The 20,684-nt window shown below is 35.4% G+C and overlaps 2 protein-coding genes across 5 annotated transcripts; one reads left to right on the top strand and one right to left on the bottom strand.

Annotated features, from left to right (window-relative positions):
• The first annotated feature begins 1,380 nt into the window (after nt 1-1,380).
• LOC133818306 (flowering time control protein FPA) lies at nt 1,381-11,899 on the top strand. Of its 2 annotated transcripts, XM_062251089.1 has the most exons (4): nt 1,381-1,596; nt 1,710-2,129; nt 8,344-9,575; nt 10,531-11,899. In XM_062251089.1, the coding sequence occupies exons 1-4, from the start codon at nt 1,594-1,596 to the stop codon at nt 11,687-11,689; spliced, it is 2,814 nt and encodes a 937-aa protein (XP_062107073.1). In that variant the 5' UTR covers nt 1,381-1,593; the 3' UTR covers nt 11,690-11,899. The 2 variants fall into 2 exon arrangements, with proteins under 2 accessions (XP_062107073.1, XP_062107074.1); XM_062251090.1 differs by having other exon boundaries at nt 1,381-2,129.
• A 63-nt stretch (nt 11,900-11,962) lies between these two features.
• LOC133818305 (uncharacterized) lies at nt 11,963-20,232 on the bottom strand. 3 transcript variants are annotated; one of them, XM_062251087.1, is made up of 23 exons: nt 19,953-20,231; nt 19,255-19,848; nt 18,774-19,051; nt 18,546-18,650; nt 18,039-18,173; nt 17,784-17,902; nt 17,479-17,634; nt 17,089-17,194; nt 16,618-16,723; nt 16,402-16,512; nt 16,093-16,256; nt 15,892-16,009; nt 15,098-15,322; nt 14,488-14,678; nt 14,104-14,271; nt 13,863-13,968; nt 13,596-13,733; nt 13,312-13,470; nt 12,964-13,170; nt 12,648-12,842; nt 12,493-12,564; nt 12,293-12,395; nt 11,963-12,215 (listed from the first exon to the last, which is right to left on the bottom strand). In XM_062251087.1, the coding sequence occupies exons 1-23, from the start codon at nt 19,998-20,000 to the stop codon at nt 12,160-12,162; spliced, it is 3,660 nt and encodes a 1,219-aa protein (XP_062107071.1). In that variant the 5' UTR covers nt 20,001-20,231; the 3' UTR covers nt 11,963-12,159. The 3 variants fall into 3 exon arrangements, with proteins under 3 accessions (XP_062107071.1, XP_062107072.1, XP_062107070.1); XM_062251088.1 differs by having other exon boundaries at nt 11,963-12,395; nt 18,546-18,638; nt 19,953-20,232; XM_062251086.1 differs by having other exon boundaries at nt 11,963-12,395.
• Nucleotides 20,233-20,684: the final 452 nt, after the last annotated feature.

Genomic DNA, 20,684 nt, shown 5'->3' with positions numbered 1-20,684 from the left:
TTTCCCAAACACCGTTGTAAGAAACAATTACGTAAACAGTAGAACCTAAAATAAAAAGAAAAACACAAATACAAATACAATTAGCTGAAAAATTGGAAAAAAAAATCAACAAGCATGCATCAAGGATGCCATCGAGTATGAATCGTGAGAATGCACATGACCATCGAGCCATGATCGAGTAGGCATCGAATAACCATTGATCATGCATAAAATAGTTAGAATGCACATTACCATCGAGCTTGCATCGAGTAGGTATCGAGTAACCATTGAGCAAACATACAACCGTAAAAAATGATGGGCCATCGAGCCTACATCGAGCAGGCATCGAGCCTCCATTGAGCATGCACGAAATAGCGAGAATGCACATTACCATCAAGCTTGCATCGAGCAAGTATCGAGTAACAATCGAGCAAGCAACCAATTGTAAAAAATGATGTGCCATCGAGCTTGCATCGAGCACGCATGGAATAGTGAGAATGCACATTACCATTGAGCACCCATCGAGTAGGTATCGAGTAACCATCGAGCACAACATGCAACCGTAAAAAATGATGTGCCATCGAGCCTGCATCGAGCACAACTCAAACCTAGAAAAATTCCAGAAAACGCAGATCGACAAAAAAAAAAAATGTGCAAGTATTGCTCAGATCTATTCGAAATGCCCAAAAAGTTAAAGGAAGCATCACTAATCCAAGTATTTAAGAAAAAATTGCTTACCCATAAGATTTTTCTCCAAGATTCCTCAACCCTTACTTTGGTCTTGATCTCTACAAATGACTTCCTTCATAGGGGGTTGCTCGACTTTTGGTAATGCAAGGATCTCTACCGTGGTGCTCTTAGTGGCGGTGTGAGGTGAGGTGGGTGAAAGAGAGTGAGGAAGAAACGAGAAGAAGGAAGAGAAGAGGGAAGAGAGAAGAGAGTTGTGACAGGGGTATTTTCGGTATGCTAAAAAGAATTGGCATCATTTTGAAATGATAAAAATGCCTAGCATTATTTTGAATTACACCACCCCATTAAGCATAAAATCTCAAATTTTCCTTTTTAATTAAGCAGACAAACAACCTCTTAGTTTTTAGGTTTTAAAAATAAAATAATAATAATAATTTAATAAATTAAATTTAAAAATATTTTTTTTTAGTATTTTAAAATTAAACCTAGGTATAATCTGGAGCTACACGTGTCTACTATGCCCACTAACAGAGACCCTATTGACAAAATTGGACCGAATAATAATTTTATGATATTTGGTTACTTTACTTACTAAAAAAAATTTGAATACATATAGGTATTTTTTCCAAATATTCCAAATAACATTTTCTCTTTCTTTTTTTTTTTAATACAAGGATATTGGGCATATTTTCTTCTTTTAACGGAACTATATTGTATTTGTTGTGTAATTAAAAACCCTAAAAGGCAAATAAGGGCGCTGTCTCTCTCTCTCTCTCTCTCTTCCTCAGATATCAGTCTTGGAAAATCAAGAACGAAAGCCATTGATTTTAGCTCCAAAAACTTGTGATTTTGGAATCTCAACTTTGAATTTCTTTATAGTTTGTCTGAAGAGCTTCGCTGTGCTTTCACCGAGTCTCTGGCACAATGGTAATTTCGAATTTCACTGTATAATGTCATATTCTTCTCAGTTGTGCCTTTTTCTTTTCATTCGTTGAATATATGTTGGATCGGTAATGATGGTGTTTTCGTGGTGGCCGTAGATGGGACGAGGAGGGGGAGGAGGAGGGGGGCGGGACCGGTTCCGGAGGGAGTACCAGCCCCGAATGGAGGAGAGGAGCATGAGCCATTCTTCTGGGTCTGGTGGGCGTTATGGTGGTGGTGGTGGTGGTGGTGGTGGTAGTGGTGGTAGTAGTAGTGGCAGAGGCGGAGGCTTCTTCAACAAGAGCAATGCCCCACCATCGAGACACCTCTGGGTTGGGAACCTTGCTCATGGTTTAATGGAGAGTGAGCTGACCCACCATTTCTTACGCTTTGGTGATCTCGAAAGTGTGGCTTTTCAACCAGGTCGTAGCTACGCCTTCCTTAACTTTGTTAGGGATGAAGACGCAATCGACGCCATTGAAGCACTACAAGGCTTTCCTCTTGCTGGCAACCCGCTTAGGATTGAGTTTGCCAAGGCGGTTAGTTCGGTCTTGCCTAATTTACTTTTCTCTCGCTTCTATATCTCTCTTTATAGTTGTACTAATATATTATCTACTATATGTGTGTGTTTGTATGTCTTTCTTTATAATTTTTATCTATTTTTTGGAGTGAATCATCAAAGGGCTCTACAATTGCTTAATTCTTAATATCCCACTTATGTTGTTTATCTTAGTAAGCAATGAGCTCCATAAAGAAAAGAGGAAGAAAAAAAAGACTGTAGTTTATAGATTGAAACAAGTGCAACTCCATAAAATTAAACCTTTTGGTTTAGAGTATCAAATTATGATTATGAAGTCAGCACTATCAGGATCTGAACACATTAATGGAAGAAAAATCTTAGATCTGTATGTAAAGCACTACCAAGGCTATAGCAGGTGCATGAACAATTCAGCAATTGTACAATTAATTGGTCCCATACTTTCAATAGTGACTTGATCAATGTTTCAGTCGGCATAAAAAGTAATAGAATGTAATCTCTTAATCCAACTGATGAAAAATTGCCTGTTAACATAGTGCAAGGTCTGGCTACTTCATGATTTTCCAAAAACTTTGATGTAGGAGGAGAATGTTTCTTTCATTATAGTATGATGAACAGAACAGAAGCATATACTCGCTTGTTGATAATTGCTTCATTTTAAACGAATTTCACAAGCCTTTATTGTCTATTTGGTAATTTATCCATCCATACATCTTTTAACCACTTGGTTTCGGTTCTGGTTCCTGGCGGTCCATGATATAGCAGTTTACATGTGCAAATAATGATAATAATAAGTTAACAACAACAATAATGCATACTATCTTATCCTTTGCCACTCTCTTTTACATAATTTCACTAAAATGATGTGGGATGAACTTCCCTGAAAGCTGAAACATTGATATTATTGAAGTTGGAATTTAAATTTCCAAAATTTAATGTCCACACATTCTATTCATATCAAGTGCTTAAAAATTTGGGAACTTGAACTTTGTCACAAGATACAGCTGAGAAGCAACAACTTATTTTTTTATTGTTCCCATAAAAAATGTAGGTAATGTCCTCGTACTTGGTTGTTAGTGATCTGGAGACAGATTGTAGGATTAACCTAATTTGTTGGTGGTGTCTTAGACTCTTAGATTCTTGAACATTATCTTCAAATAATGTTTTGTGTCTTGCAGCAATGTATTTTGAATTCCTTTGTTGTACAGAAAATGTAGTATATGTGTCTGGCTGAATAATATGAAGGGGGGTTTCGTAATGTTTCTCATGAGGGGGTTCATTAAGAGCAGTCCTAGCATTTGGCAGACTTATTTTTATGAATTTCTTTTGTCATTTGAAGTTGCTCTTCAAGTGATTCAATAAAGTGAAAGTAATCTTAAGATTTTGTTAATTACTCGACTATTAATGTCTCATTACTGCAACAGACTTATATAGATGATGTGTGTGTATTCGCATGATCCTATGTGTGCTTATTATTTTAAGAGCTTATACTACTATTTTTTTTTGACAAATAAGAGATTATACTACTTTTAGTCACATCTATTTTGCTTAAATAACTGTTCTAACTCTATTGTAAATTATTTCAATTAAAATACTTGTGGCGCCTTATTTGGTCAAACTATTTTTGAATATGACCAAAGTACCCTCAATTTAAATTGCCTAATATATTAAAAAAGGTTCTGAGGTGGATGATACTTTGGTCATATTTCCAAATAATGAGCCTGAGGTATTTTATTTTTACTTTTTTTGTAAATATAGAGGTATTGGAGTAATTGATGATTGGGGAGTAATTAAGCAAAAAGAAAGAGAACTGAAGTATGATTCATACTTTAAGTCTGTCAAATAGCCAGAATAACATAATAGTTGCCACAATTATTTAGCCTTTTCACTTGAGGTTTATTCCAAAAATTTATGATAAATTGAAGAATTAAGCACTATGTATGAGTCATGACTTGCCTATTTATTCCTTTGAGATGAAATGAAAATAAAATACAGACGAGTCTCATTTGGAAGAAAAAAAGAAGACAAGGGTGAAAGGAATAAGCCAAATTAAGCATATAAATTTTCAAGATCACCAATTAACCCACTAAATTGGACCATGGGTTGGGGGTTCTGAAGAAACCCCTGAGACTGCCAGTAGGCATGAAAGAGTGCATCTGTGGAGGTGTCGGGTTCATGAATTAAGTAAAATTGAAGCAACAATCTTATGGTGATAACTTCTCAAAACTGTCATGACTAGCACAGTTGCCTAACAATTGGTTCTATTATCTTCTATTGACACAGAAGTTATTGTAAATGCTGTATAAGTTGACCCACTACCCACATTGCAAAGCAAATAAGTGAGCACAGATCGTTGCTTGAGCATTCACAAGCAAGAAAATTAACATGATATTTACCTATGCAATCTCTAGCTTGACATTTGATACTTGAGATACTGTTTATAAAAATGAAGGCTACTAAAGTTTCAACTTAAAAACAGCCACTTCAGAGAGGGGCTGATGTTTGAAGAGCAAGTTCTTTTGTGCCTGAAATGTAGGCACGTTACCAACAGAGTATGTGTTAAGTCATGCAAATGTTAACAGACCCAGTCTCTACCTTAAATTCGTTTTCTGTCATACTCTTTTGTATTGTCATGAGATAACCAGAGTCACATCAATCATCATCATAACTCTCAAGCTGGGATTAAAGGGGGAAGGAAAACTCTTTTGGAAATAAAATGGTGTATTTAGCATAGCATGTTACCCATGTTATGCAGTTACTTGGCCAATGAGTTTCAGTTTTAATCAAAAATCAGAATTTGTATTACTACACTTCCAGCATAAGATGCAATAACATTGGCAGTTACATCTCATTGTTTTCCCCTTAAAAAACATACCCTGCACTATGGCAGACTCAAATGCACTGCAGCCACCTATCAATTTTAATGTTATCTATGAACCTTCACTATTATAAGCAGTTCATGTTTATGCACAGAGGTTAGTGCATGTGAAATTCTATGGAGGCTGCATCACATCTGGTCTGCAGATTGCCATTAGTTTTCTGCTCTGTATGTGCTAAATGAGCTTAATTCTTGTTCATGATTAAGAGAAATTGAGTATGCATTCCAAATTTTTTATTCAATGATGTAGCAAGTTGGTGTTTCATGCTTCTAATAATTTAATAAAATTTTAATTCTTTGGGAGCTGGGGCTGGGTAGGCCTGTGATCTTAGATGAAATTTGTATTTCTTATTGTGATGAGTTTATGTAAGTTGGACAAGATACTTTATTTGTCGATGAAGGCTTATAATCATAATCACAAGGAAGGCTTATGTTGAAGGTAGAAGTTGTCGATGAAGGCTTATAATCATAATCATAATCACAAGGATACAACTCTTGCACTAACTCCAGGTTAAAGATGTTTGTGGAGATATTCATCGTAATGATTTTATGGATACTTTTATTTTATTAATTATGTATATGTACTAGTAGCTATGTCTTAGCTTGGACATAAGATTGGAATACTTGCAGTTGGGTGAATACTAGATGACACATGAAGCACCTATTCATGAAATGTACTCCAAGCAGAAACATGTTGTCTGTTGTCTGGTTCGTATTTTGGCATTTCCCAATCTTAGATATGATTATAGTTAGAGAGTCTAGGACTTATGTGCTTGTGAAATCATGGTACATGATTTTTCTGCTGCAAGATCATAGCTAAATGGGAAGAGCTATTCTGGGTATTATTTTGTATTCTTTGTTGTAATAATACAATGCTTATTGAGCCCTATTGTTGTATTGGTTTCAATTTGTTAATTGATGGTTTACTTTGTAGATTTTGAGCTGTGGTGAACAATTGAACATGTATGGTAATCTTGATTCTGCAATTAAAATAATCTTGTTTGTTTTCAGACTTAATTAAGAATTGATTGTTTTTCAATGTCATCTGTTGATTTCTTTATATGAATAAACGGATTTGTTATTTAATGTACATATAGAAGTATTTTTAATGGTTACAAACTATACACAGCCTTTAAGGCTACCATGGTATCAAGTTCAATATAGTAGCAGTAGGTGTTATTTGATTGTTACATATTATTAGGTTCTCAGGTTTGGTGAAGTAGCTTGAAGCATATATATTGGCTTGCCTTGGGGCTTCATCATTGTTTTTGACATGCTCCTTGTTGATGCGTATCATTAAAAACACTCTCATTGTTGTTGTATTTTATTGAAAGCATGCTCCTTGTAGATGGTGTTTTATTATAAACATGCTCCTTCTAGATGTGTTTTATTCAAAACAATGACCTTGTTTGTGCAAGGGTCAAAACCTATTTATTTTAAGTCTCTATTTCTTGATGTGTTGACATGTACTAAGTTCAAATCTTTAATTTTCCCTCGTAATCTTCTTCTGGATGCAATTAGTGAATTTTTTAAACCTTCGTTCTTAAGTATGTCTTTACTCTTATCTCTTTTATGTTCCATACATGGTACTTGTGCTTCATCTAATTCCCTTTCAGCTAGAATATTGGTAATCTTTCTTCCTTAAATTTATTTATCCGAGACATATGACAATGTTTATGTGGAGAAGACGAGAGATCGCGTTGACTGTATCAAGCCTTTTGTTTTAGTGACATTGTTTTTGATAATGTGGCAATGGTGTGTGATTATGTACTTCTAAATGCGTGTGCTTATCTCATTTTGTTTTTTTTCCTTGGTGGTTTGCTTTGCTTAAGGATCATGATAAATTAGATATGTTTCTTGTTACAGTTGCTATTCTCCTGTGTTTGCTAAGTTTCTTGGATATGCATGCAATGTTCCACGTGGTTAGTCTGCAAAAGTTTTCTTGGTTTCTGTTTTTATTTTCTAAACTAAAGAAGGTTTAGGACTGGGCTACACGTATTAATTGGGCATATGAGAGCTTTTTGGGGTTGATGCTCTGTGGTATAATGAGTTGGAACTTCTCTCATTATTCTTGTCTCAGTTTAGGATCTTACTTCCTTAACAAACTTCTGCCTTGGTGCACCTACAATTATAGCTTTCATGCCATGACAATAAAATTGTAATGGCTATTATGTCTGTTATTTCATAACAAATCAGCCTCTAACTTCAGTTACAATAACTGGCTTCCCTACAAGTTCTGGATTATTCAGAGAAGTGTTTATTAGATAGATTTATACTTGCCAGTTGCCAAAGAAGAAAGGCCTTCATTTACTTGTGAAATGCATGCATAGGGTTAGCTATCTAATAGATAGATAGACATTTTATCAAAAGAAAAAGAGTAAAAGTTGAATTTTATCAATCTAATATTGACTAGCTTGAACACAGTTGGCATTCACCCAAATTCTATCAAACAAATGATTATGATAAAAATTTAACATAAATTTGCAGTTGGAATTGACTCAAACCAGATAATTGATTAGGGTAATGGTAGGTTACATGAAGATAGTAGTGTGGATCTTCTGGCTTGTTGGTGCAATGGTTGCCCATGGGCATAATTGAACAAGAGCCTCACTTTTAATTGGTAGACATTTGATGATATGGGAATGTAGAAACCAAGGTTTGTGAACTAAGAAAACAGCTGGCCACAATATGTAGGGCAAAGTCAACATTTGATGTGTTGGAATGATACAGAAGTTGACTTGAAAAGTATGATTCATGAAGTAAAGCAGGTAGGTGATGTGGAGAAGTGCATATAAATGAGCATGTGACTCATAAATATTTGGATAGGTAGGACTTGTCACAGTATCATTGCTAGATTCTTGAGCAGTCAAGGAATAAGGTAGAGGTCTTTGTGAGTAGAAATGAAGTGAGGATTTTTAGTAGATGTTGCTTATGAAGAAGACTCTAGAAACTAAACCAATTATTGAAAATTTCTTTCTAATTCTATATCTTGATTTTGTGTCTTGTGTGTCGTTTTCTGCCTCTTTTTTCTTTTGGGTATGCATGCATCACATTTTCTGTTATTCCAAGTGGCCAAGTCTAAGATGCTTCTGTAACATAGATTCGAAGCTAATGCTGTTAGACATCTTTTGCATCTTAATATAGTAACTATGACATGCAAAGTAGTTTATTTTCTTTATCCTTGTAGAATACCTTGTACATTTTTGCCTACTATTTTATGTAGTTAGAATCTAGTTCCAATTTATTTCAATTTGAATTTAAAATTAAAAACATGTTAAGAGTGCTTTGATATAAATATATACATTTACAGTTAGTTTGATGAGAGTTTTTATCACAGGATAAGTCACCAGCACCATTACATGATGAAGATCACTCCCAGTATCGAGATGAGCAATACTCTGGATCAAGAGAATCTCCTTATTTACAGAAGGAGTTTAGAGCTCGTCATGCTCGTGCTGACCAAATTTATGCTGATGATTCTAGTATGGATGATAAGAACGCAGAACCTAGTGCTGTTTTATGGGTGGGGTTTCCAGCTTCACTGATGGTGGATGAAACAATTTTAAGGAGAGCTTTCTCACCATTTGGTGAGATTGAGAAAATTACTGCATTTCCAGGTCGTAGTTATGCCTTTGTCCGATTCAGGAGTGTAATATCAGCTTGCGAAGCTAAAGATACTCTTCATGGTAAACTATTTGGAAATCCCCGTGTACATATTTGTTTTGCAAAGAGTGAAAGTGGCTCAAACAACGGAAGGAGTTCATTAAATATTTCTCCATCCCCACAATTTAAGTCAAATGGCCGCCATGGATCTTCTGAAAACTTTTGGCAGGATAGGAAGTTTGGGAACTCAACTGGTGATGCGTACACTAGATCTCCTCAACATTTCTCTAATTTGGATTCTGGTGATTTTGATCCCTATAGTTCAAGTAGAAAGGGTAATTTATGGATGGGTGGAAATAATACAGCTGAGCAGAGGAGATTTGGGGAAGTAGGGTCTGAACTAGGACTATCTCAAGATATGTACGAATATCAGAACAGTCCAAGAGGGAAACGTGGTCATTTACATGATTATCCTCAGAGGTTTCAACAGACAAGTACATTAAATGAAGAACCATGGGACTTACCCGAAGATGTTCATTTTTCTCATGGAGCCAAGAAATTAAAGACTGGATACTATCCATCAGAAAAAGAGCTTCCTGAATATCCTTTCTTGGACCAAGAACGTGAAAGACATGCTTTCCCTGGTCAATTCTCTGATTTTTCCCAAGCTGATCGCTCGAATAGAAAATTTGTTGCTGGACCTTTCAGTGATAAGCAGATGTATGATCACACTTTGAGTGCTCCACCTCAGAGAGAAAGGAATAATCACTGGAAAGAAACTTTTGACAGCCCCCAGCTAGGATCTGGTTCTTTGCAGGTGAATTCTGTAGAAGAGAAACGATTGACTCCTGAATCAGATCTTCCTTCTCTGAATGAGTGGAAATGGGAGGGAACTATTGCTAAGGGAGGAACTCCTGTCTGTCGAGCTCGATGCTTTCCTGTTGGAAAAGTCCTTGACATTATGTTGTAAGTAGTAAAATTTCCTCTTTTTGTTGATTCCTCATCAAGAATTTACTAGGAGGGTTGTTTCTAATTGGTCCCTATTTTCATGTTTGTTTTTTATTGTTTCTAATTGATCACTTCTTTTGTTTAGTGCTGATCTTATATTTGTCTTTGATGATTGCTAATTGATGACTTCTCTTATGCTGCTCTGGTTTACATGTAGCAGTACAAAATGCATAATATTGTGCCATTAATATTTTGATATGAAACATATTGTATCAATAAAAGATGATAGATTTGTTAAAAATAAATAAATAAAAGATAGATTATCACATGTGTTCCAGCCTAGGCAATAGTGAAAGGGCTACTGAAACATTGTAGTACTAGTAATAATATTGTGCCACTTAAGGCTAGCCACAGCGGATGAGTAGATGAGTGAGTGTGGTCTGTGGTTGAAGCTATCATAATATATTTTATGTGAAACAAAATGCTTAGTAATGTTTAAAACCTTAATGAAAATATGCATTAAGTTTCATCATTTATATTATATGAATTACATGCATTAAATATTTCATATTTTTCTCTGGTATATGTGCCTCATAGAAAGGGTAGAATTTCATGTTGTTCCATCTAATGTATATATGATTTCTGATCTCCATGTATATATGATTTTTGGTTTTGGATAATCTTGAAATCATTATTCAAATAAATAAATTGACATATCTGATATGGTGCCCAAAATTAGTTGAAATTCAAAAATTAAGCTCATAAGCTGAATTTAGGCCAAATTTGTTTGTGATTTTACATATTTATTAGGATCATTCTTATTCTAATTTTATGCCTGTCTTGTTTCAGCCTGTAAATTAGCAGGATTTGATAATTTACGGAGGCAAAAAGACTTTTTAAGATGTTTTGCTGAATGCTATCAATCATTTAGGTCTAAAATAACTATTGTTCCTAATCCTATCCCATGCTGCAGGCCTGAATATTTAGATTGCACTGCCAGGACTGGATTAGACATGCTTTCAAAGCATTATTATCAAGCAGCAAATGCTTGGGTTGTCTTCTTTGTCCCTGAGAGTGATTCTGATATTGGATTTTACAATGAGTTTATGCATTATCTGGAGGAGAAAGAGCGTGCCGCAGTTGCCAAGTTAGATGAAAAGACAACCTTGTTCCTTGTGCCCCCATCAAATTTCTCAGAGAAAGTACTGAAAGTACCTGGGAAACTGAGCATATCTGGGGTAGTCTTGAGGTTAGAACATCCTGATTCTAATGCAGGCCCTTTTCACCGCCAACACGAAAGAGAAGATGGAAATTCATTGTCGTTTCCTGGGAATGCATCATATCCGAAACCATCAACGCCTTCTCATTCTAGTCATTCACTGAAATATTTTCCTGGAAATGTGAAACCTGCTGTTTCTAGTTCATCCCGTGTTGGTAGTAGTAGATCTGACAGTTTTCATGAAAGCAGGCACGAATTTCCACACCATGGAGATCCTAGGTCTGCGGCAAACTGGTCTTCTCCCCATATGCAGAACTCATTTTCTGGTGCTAAAACTGTATCATCTCAAGCGCCTGTTGGTGCTGTTGATGAAATAGTTCAGCAACATCCACCAGTCAAGACAAGAACGATGCAAGAAACAAGTTCCATTTACTCAACAGGTGGAGCTTCAGGTATTCCGGTGTCTGAACATAACAGATCATCCCTACAGGATATTGCAGCTCTGCAACCAGAGCAACTTGTACAGTTAGCATCATCTCTTCTTGGGCAGAGGCAGTTAGGGAGTGTATCAAATGCACCGACTGAAAATGATTCAAGGCAGGATAGCTCAAGAAGTGAGTCTGATAAGCCGTCAAGAACATCCCAGAATCATGGTTTGCATAATAATCAGATAAATTCCAAGTTGTCAATATCTCAGCCTGGTCAATATCAACAGTTGCAGCAACCACCAAATGTATCAGCCATGTCTCACATGGTTCAGAGAGATAATCAAACTAGGCCTCAGGAAAATCAACACCAGCAGAGTACTAGTAGTAGTACACAGGAAGCAGACTCGGATCCGCAAAAGCGCTTACAAGCAACATTACAACTTGCAGCCACTCTTCTTCAGCAAATACAAGGAAAAGGAAGTTAAAATTTTGACTATTGTATGCCTGCCCCCAAATCAGCCACGCCAATCTAGTCTATAGTTTTTTTTTATTTAATAACTTTGAATTATGTGCAATAGTTGCTTATACAGGCTGCTTAGTTGCAAAAACCTGCAATATGATTCACCTTTTGTGTCTCTCAATCTCATTATGATAAATATATTTTGTTGTGCTAATTTATTTATTTGTACTCATAACCATCTATTGGGACGGATTCAACAAAAAAATTGTAAACACTGCATCTGCTTGCAAAAGCGACCAAAAAATAAAATAAATATATTTAATTTCATTATTGTGAAAAGTAGATTAGATACACAGACATATATAAACTAGCAAAAATTTACTAAATTTCCCTAAAGAAAATAAAAGAAGGGATTACAAATTTGTAATTTAACTGATACCGTGAAACGAGGGAATGAATATAAATATATGTATATATATATAATGTGGTAGTGTGCTAGACGTAGAAGTATGTTGATGTTTCGGTTGCATTTGTGGTGTCCCTACAAAGGACACCACAAATGTGGTAGTGTGCTAGACGTAGAAGTATGTTGATGTTTCGGTTGCATTTGTGGTGTCCCTACAAAGGATGGAGCGAGCTTCCACTACTGAGCGAGGCAGCTCAAGATCTTTGTCTTGCAGTGCATTGCCTTGCAATCTTTGCATTTGGGATGCGAACGTGTCATCCAATATCTACAAACAAAAATGACATTTCTTCCTTAGTTTCCAAGTACTACTTTACTATGGCAGCCAAAAATTGTTTTATTAAATTATATTTCAAGTTACTTACCCCGAGAGCATAGTAGGATCCATTGTACCAGACTCGGTTTTCTTTCCTTCCTTCAAGAAATTTCAAAACAATCTGGTGGAAAGAGAAAATTGGAATGCATTAGATGATCTGATATGTGAGAATTTTACAGAAACACAAAAACAAATTCTGTTTACCTGCCCCATCCTATCCCAATATCCACGACAAGTTGCTATGAATATTTGACTTGTAAACACTTCATGCAAATTGGATATAGAGTCAACAAGCTGTGAATTCAGCAACTGCATTCTTTCACGAACCTCAGTCTCCCCATCTTCTTCCTTTGTTTCCTCTAAAATCCTTTTAAGTCGTGTGCTTCGATTCTCTTGCATCTGAAACAATCATATATGTTAGTTTGTTTGCTTCATTGAAAGATAACCAACCAATGATAAATAGTTTAGTTGTTAAGATATTCAAACAAGAAACAAGACTACATGGGAAAACAAAGCTTACATTGCTTATAAGCTTCCCTACTGTTGCCTGCAAGTAATTTTTATATTTTGTTCTTAGTAGAACTGTAACTGCGTTCATTTGCTCTCCAAAAAGAGATTTTTTATCTCCCATGATTGGCAGAACAGATGCCCATGCCTTTAGAATGTCCTCAACTTTACAATGAAGAATATCAAGAATTCTCTTTACAGTGTTCAAAAATGTTCCCAGCTGATGAAAATAATATACTGGTTAGTTAATTGTATAAATATACATATATTTATATATATATTTGTACGAATTCAATTCATTAGATTCATTTACTGAAGTCTAACACACACACATGTGTATATGTGCATGTGGATCACTCACTTGATTTGGAACTGAATATATTGTCATTGATTGCCTCCTTGTCAGCTTCTGAACCTGCATATTAAGCCTCTTTGGAATGCTATCTTTCAGTGGGGTCAAAATATCATTGTATTGCTTCTCCAATGCTTTTATGATTGCTCTTTCTACATTTGCTACCGTCTAGCCAAAACAGAGAAAAATTTCAAAATGTAAACTTCTCCAGTAAAACGAAATCATTAGGCTAAAACCCTTTTTTAATTTACGATATTCTTATTATACTAGCTATAGGCAGAAACGAAATTTACATTTTCTAAAACCAAGGAGTACTGAGGCCACCGGTTGATTACAACTTCATATTGAATGAGGAGTTCTCTCATCTTCTCATACATTTCCTCAGCAAACGGTGAGGTGGAGTGGTTGGTTGACATTCCAGACCATGGAACCTACAGTAATTACCATTTAAATAATTTAATTTACTATGCTCTTTGGCTCAGATAGAGTATGAATCATCATGTTAATAAAAGGCGGCACTGCAAAGGGCATAACTAGGTATTAATTTGTAGAGGGGGTACCTTTTCTGCTTTGCAAAGATCAAGGAGGTGAAGTTCCATATCCTGTACCCACACCATTATATAATGGTGGAAAAGATTTCTTGAGTCTATACCTCCCTGCACTGGACTGAAGTAGACGACAAAATAATCTCAAAAAGCATTTACTTGTACAATACTATAGAGGAGCACTTTATTTATACCGCATTCTAGTTACCAACCAATCAGCACAAAGTCTTTTGCAAATGCTGAAAATTTCACAAACCTGATATTCCACAATTCAAGATTCCTTTCAAAATCAGCAGTAGCCACCAGAAGCTCATTTACATGTGGTTGTGGACTGGATGGAGGCCACGAAGACAGAAAAGCTCGAAGTCGGTTAGACAACTCAGTGCTGTAAACAGCAGCTGTGATGTTTGTCAGATCAATTGAGCTGGAAAGTGCAACATGTCAGAAGTCTTATGGATCACTCATTACTCAATTAAAAATGATACCAACTATAATTATTCAGAAGGTATCACAATGATCAGTTAAACATATCATGTTTTGGGTGGTTTCAGATACGATATGATGGATCATATATTTTTCAACTTGAATATTCAGATCATTTTGTTCATTTTGAGTTGATGATACAAAACTTTTCCAGTACCTGGGAAGTACATGCTGGTTATGGATCTTAATGTCAGCCTGAATTTCATTGCCAATATTCGTACAGAGAGTCTTCATCTTTAGATATGCTGTTGAGATGGTAATGGAATCCATTACAAAACCTTCAAAGTTGGTTGACATAAACTCATCAGTCTCTACCATGTGAGTACGACATCTCTTCTTTGCCGCTGTCTGTAAGAAATACCATTTAGTTTAGACTTCTTATATGCTGCATTAACGAGCAAAAGAATCTTACTCAGTATGTATGTATATTGAGATGGTTAATGGTTCAGATTTCCTTATGTTCATTATTTTTCATTGTTCAACTTCCTTTTTCTAACATACTTATATTTTCTATTGTAATGTAATAGTGAGCGGGTCAATTTTATCTGAATGCATGAAACTTCCTTGGCTTTTATTTATTTATTCCTTTTTCCACAATTTTAACTACGGCTAATTTTGCATCAACACTCACCCACATATTTTTCCGTCTTAAATCTAAAAATGGCCCATGTGCTCTAGAATGCAATAATCACAAATTTGATCTTAAATGGCACGTGTTTGACTTGTAATCTGTTCATTAATATATGATCTTTGATAAACAAAATTACCTGCAAATAGTTTCGAAGCATGTTCTGTGCATCGTGACTAAGGATGTCATGAAGGAGGCTGTAGACTTGCACAGCAGGAGCTATAGCTGGTGCTGCAGATTCTTGAATTGGCCCATACAAGTCCCTTATTCCTGTGGGAGAATCTTCATCTAATGATTTATAGTTCTCAAAAACATTGGCTAGTAAACTCTCGATTTGAGTTTCACAGTCTAAAAGTATGCTTCTCTGCAAGAAAACAAGATCAAAATTATTATTAAACAAACACACTTTATCAGCTTAAGATACCTAAGAACTTTGAGCAATTCTCAGGCATTAAGTGCATAGACCTACATATATTAAGAAGCAAAGCAATAGAAACAGAGTTTCAAAGTAATTCGCAACTTACATTTTCAATAGAACAATTAGAACAAAGGATATTTTAAAACGAAGTTTGGATATTGGATTTCATGAAAAAAATGAAGAAAATGGTTGACAGGATATTAAACAATTTAATGAAGAATTCTCATGGTGATAAACCTGTGATATATGCAAACAAAATGAAGGTACACCAAGACAATTTATGGGGATAATTTCAAAAGATATTACAAAATTAAACAATAAAAAGAGTAATTGTGTCCCATTTGTAGCAAAAGTAGATGGTATGAAGAACATATTAGTTGTCAATAGTCTTTTTAATAGCTTGTTCATAGCAGATGAATTTCTTCTAAACAAAATACAAAGATATAAAGTTTGCATAAGGAATTACATTCGATAGTTTTAAATTAGTCACATAAAGTTAGCATTGAAAAGATTACCTCTTGCCTTGTCAAAAATTTTTCGCTCCTGGCCTTTATTATCGGTACAAGTAATTCATGCACAAGGTCTAAGCAGTCTTTTGTTGGAGTTGCCACATGCATGACATGTGAAAGATATCTATAGCAAGAAAGTGAGTGAATCTGTATAGGCAGGAAACTATGACAAAAAGATCTACATATACTATATTATTTGCAAAATACCTCAGTTTTGTATATGAGATAGAAACTCCATAATAGTCTGAAAATTCAGTCAACAACCACTTCCAAGGTCCGTGCAGCCATAAGTTCCTTGAATGAAAATTCTGTGCTCGCATAGCTGCTTCCAGCAACAAATCATAAGCAAAAGTTTCTGCAACTGGTCCGCTCTGTTATATATGAAACAAACATATGAAGTTACAAGCTGGTATGTTGTTTGATGCAACATTTCTCAATAGTGATGAAATTTTGAAGAGAAGAAATTAGATGGGTCCCCTGAAGTTCTTTAGTCAAATGTGGTTAAATAAAACATACCTTCACATGAGTTGTCTCATCATTTGTGATAGTACTGCCAATGGAAAGCTGAATCTTCCCAATGCATTCTTGATCATCATGGTATATAGGCCACCAACGAATTCTATCACTCTGCATAAGAAAGACATGAAATGCAAATTCACATGATAACAATAAAGAAAAAAAAAGTTTCTGTAGTAAATTCATAGTAGGTGATGGAAGAAGAAGATAACATACAGGATTATCAGTCAAGGATGAAATTAGAACTGTAGTTCGACCCAAGACTGATTTTTTTGTGTCTTGGACTTCCACCAATAGAGCATCTCCTTGACTCTCTGGGAAACTGAAATTCATCAATGTGTGAGATTTTCGTCCTTTCAACACTAATGTATCAAGAGACTATCTAGCTTTTGTAGAGAGTACTAAACTATAATGTGAACCATTCAGAAAATTCTACTAGTACGGGGCATTTTTTTTGGGTCAATATTAAACAAGAAATTTTTGATAGTAAAAGAAGATAAGATTTATGGATCATATTGTTACTTAAAATTAATTGACAATTAACTTTCTTCATTTGTAGTGATGAAGAACCTGTCAACAAGTTCACTACCTACAGTAATTTTATTGCATACTATTTTTTTCAAATGAAAACATAGAAAAGTTTCTCAACAGCATATGCTGTCCCAGATGAGTAAAATGAGAACTTACAATACATGATAATCACCACTTCCAGGGTGCAAACAAATTGCAGAGTCCAATTCCATTTTATTATTTTCTGTAGCACTGTTCAGTTGGAATAAGCATAATTGTGGCTCTGCACAATCATAAGAAGTTAAATGTTATTAATTTCCTGAAAATATATAGGGGGAAGGTGTATAAACGATTATTCCTAGCAAATGTTATTTCCTTCTCCTTTCTGTTTTGTAAAAAAGCATGAAGATTTTCGCAGAGAGGTTTATGAAATATATTTTTCCCTTTATTGTTTTAAGTACATCACAATTAAGACATTTCCTGTAAAACTTTAAGCTACAAAGATTAAAACAAACACTTGCAGTAAACCAGAGAGATAATTTCATCTACAGGCTCTAAAGAACAAACCTTGTGATGTAACAGACAGTGAGGCTTTTTTCAAACTATTCACACCAGTTTTCACTACATTTTGAACATACTCCACTCCCGCATGCATGTAGATTGCACCCCACTGCGAATATGTCATCTTAAGTTTCCGTCTTGTTATTACACGAATTTTTTTCACTGTCATGCACCAAAGTCAGCATTACTTTGTATTATAAATACTTTTATGATATGGTTTACAGAAATCAAATCATTCTCAACTAAATCATGGTTAATATATGTATAATATAGAGATTAAAATTGAGCTAAAATAAAATTTAAGATCTCACCTTCTACTCTTATTTTTCCCACAACTTTCTTTGCCTTTGGACATTTTTGTTCTGCATTCTTGGTATGCCTGTCTTCTATAGGCTGTGCACCACGAGGTTGCAACAAATAATTGTGTAGTCTATATATTGTAAAAAAGACAAAAGCCCCTTTTAAAGTTGATAAAGAACAATGAAACTTCAAACCTTTTCTTTCAAACATATCTAATGGTTAGATCAAATATACAAATGTCAAGCATCAAGAAAAATGCAACTAACCCAAATGCATTTCGGAGAACCATGCATTCACTACGTAGAAACTCAGGAGCTTCAGTGCAGCCACTTGCCCATGCCTGGAGGCATAATCGTATACAAGCATCATATGCAATCAAAGTTTGCCAGGCATATTGACCGCTGCAATGATATAAGGCATATCCATGTTGTCATGTTTAGAAAGAACATTTGAGTTGTTTATAAATATCTCAAGGTAAGCATTTGGGGAAAGATTTCAGACGAACTATAATCTCAAATAGTTCTAAGGAAGACAATTGGAAGGGGCCAGAAAATGATATGAAGTGAGCTGACTTTCCAAATTTATTAAGATAAACACACACACATAGGATAACAAGGAACTCTACCAGCTCTTTAAAGAAAGAAGAATAACAAGGAAGGAATGAGACAAGTGCTAATGGGGTATACCATGAACCAGGAAAAAAAATTAAATACACAAGTAGATATTTGACAAAGCAATAATCGTAGAAAATTCTAACTGGACATAGATCGAACCTTGTGCTATAATAAGACGAATGGTCCAGTTGGTTTGCCTGCATAAGCGGAGTGTGCATCTCCCTCTCTCCTGGAAAGGTTTTGTTTACTGATCTGCAGAATTCACTTCCCCCCCAAAAAAAAACTTAAATTCAAATAGGATACTAAAATTAGATATTGGTCAAAACAAAATATCTTAAAATTTACATACAAGCATGAGAAAATGATAGAGAGTTCCTTTGGCAATACCTTTCACCAAGTTCAGCAGTTCTCTGTGAATCTGACTTGAAATTTCCATATCCTTCTTTATTAGCATCAAAACCAACTGATTCTCTTGAGGGGCATGTCCCATTGTCAGATTGGTCATTTTCTGAAACGAGGACTTCAGGAGTTCCCATTTCTTCTTGATTGTCCACCTCAGTGCTATATCTTCCATCATCACTTGGACCATAAAAAATAGGAGGTGCACTTGGAGTTCCCAAGTCTACTGAATCTCTAAGCATACTACTTTCCCGACTTAGTGTACCCTTCAAATCAACACCAATATTGTCATAAGAATACTGAATAATGCAAGCCATCAACTCTTTTTAGTTTTACCCAAATTTGGGGGTACTATGTGATGTGACAATTGACTTTGTATGTTACAAGTTAATCATACCAATCAATTAAAAGGAGAGATTTAACTAGGCCTAACAACTTCAGATACTCAATCAATGCAAACAACTCTTACTTGAAAATTTCGCAAGTGAAGTCGTTTCTGAAGATGATTTGCAGAGCCTGGGGTTTCATTTTTATGAACACTAGTTTTCCTAAAACCCAATTCACCATCTGTAAATCTTCTCAAACTATCAGGCACTTCAATCCGGAGACTTTGATTCAAGAGCCCTTTATTCAACGACGACCCGTTACGGCTTTCCAATCCAATGTTAGCTTTGTTTCTCATCGAATATGCTCTGGGTTTGTAACCATATATCTCTTCATCATCAAACAAATGCTCCCTTGGCTTCGAATCGTTAGAACCCACAAGTACTTCTTCGTAAGAGTAAGTGCTATCGGAGACCGAAGAAATGCTTTCACCATCATTGTCGTCGTTTTCTTCTTCGCCTTCATCGTCGTTTTGGAATGCCGGAACGACCAAGGTACTGCGGGGCACTGCCAGCAAGCCAGAGTGGAGTTTGAGTGGGGGCAGAGCATGGGAAGAAGGCGTTAAGCTACCATTGTTATTAAAGATGGAAGGAGACTTGGGAAATGGGTCTGGGGCAGTTCTCTCTGATAGAGGAGATCTCACTTTTGGTTGATTATTTTCAGATTCAGCTTCTGATCCCTGTTAAAAGCCAGAGCAATATAAATACAGCAAAAGCGGTAACAAATTACATGCATATTATATATATATATATAAATAGAGAGAGAGAGAGAGAGAGAGAGAACCTGCTTGATCCACTTGATGGCGGTCTCGTCGAGACCTTCGGTGAACATTTCTGAAGATTGAAAAGAGGAGGAGAGGGTTTTTGTGTCACGAAACGAAATCAAGTAAAAGTGATTGAAAATGGGAAAGGAAAAATCAAAATATTGAAAGTAATCAAATCGGGAATATCAAAAGTGATCTATGGGCTTTACATAGAGAAGAAGAAGAGAATAGTGGAAGAGAAGAAGAAGAAAGGAGCGTAATCAGTAGTGGGTGTTTGTTGTTTTTTCGAATGGCAACGGCTAGTTTAACTTTCTTATAGCTTCAAAAATAAAAAGACGACCTTTTTTCTGTAATATTCGTTAGCATAAAAAGAATTTATTTGTTTAAAAAAAACAAGAAAATAAACGTGTAGGTGCCTTCCTTCAATCGTACGGCAACAATTCCAAGTTATCATTTTTGTGAGCCAAGCTTTTACTAACTTCTGTTGATTTTAATTGAAGTAATTTTTTTTTTGGAATTATCATAATATTCATTCAGAATAGATATTAAAAAAAGATCTTTAAATTCAAAGACGGTGTTGAGGCAACAATTTGTCTTTCTATATATGGAGGTATAATCCAACGGTAGAAGATGCTTTGTTACTATTCCGATGATAAAGTTGCCTTTGACTCGTCGGGGTTACTTGCAAGAAAGACACGCCGATGCTTAAGTCAGTAAAAAATTCGATCCCTTTACCCTTCTATGAATCTCAT

This window comes from Humulus lupulus, chromosome 2 (assembly GCF_963169125.1).
Source record: "Humulus lupulus chromosome 2, drHumLupu1.1, whole genome shotgun sequence".
NCBI lineage: Eukaryota > Viridiplantae > Streptophyta > Magnoliopsida > Rosales > Cannabaceae > Humulus > Humulus lupulus.
This window is presented reverse-complemented; position numbering and strand designations above follow the sequence as displayed.

Excerpts from the sequence above, each read along its gene's own strand:
- LOC133818306 (XM_062251089.1), top strand. Across the intron at positions 2,130-8,343 it reads GGATTGAGTTTGCCAAGGCG|GATAAGTCACCAGCACCATT; the intron begins GTTAGTTCGGTC and ends TTTTTATCACAG. Across the intron at positions 9,576-10,530 it reads AAAGTCCTTGACATTATGTT|GCCTGAATATTTAGATTGCA; the intron begins GTAAGTAGTAAA and ends CCCATGCTGCAG.
- LOC133818305 (XM_062251086.1), bottom strand. The coding sequence starts at position 20,000 with ATGTTCACCGAAGGTCTCGACGAGACCGCCATCAAGTGGATCAAGCAG. Across the intron at positions 16,513-16,617 it reads CATCCTTGACTGATAATCCT|AGTGATAGAATTCGTTGGTG; the intron begins GTATGTTATCTT and ends TTTCTTATGCAG. Across the intron at positions 13,471-13,595 it reads ACTCCTTGGTTTTAGAAAAT|ACGGTAGCAAATGTAGAAAG; the intron begins GTAAATTTCGTT and ends TGTTTTGGCTAG.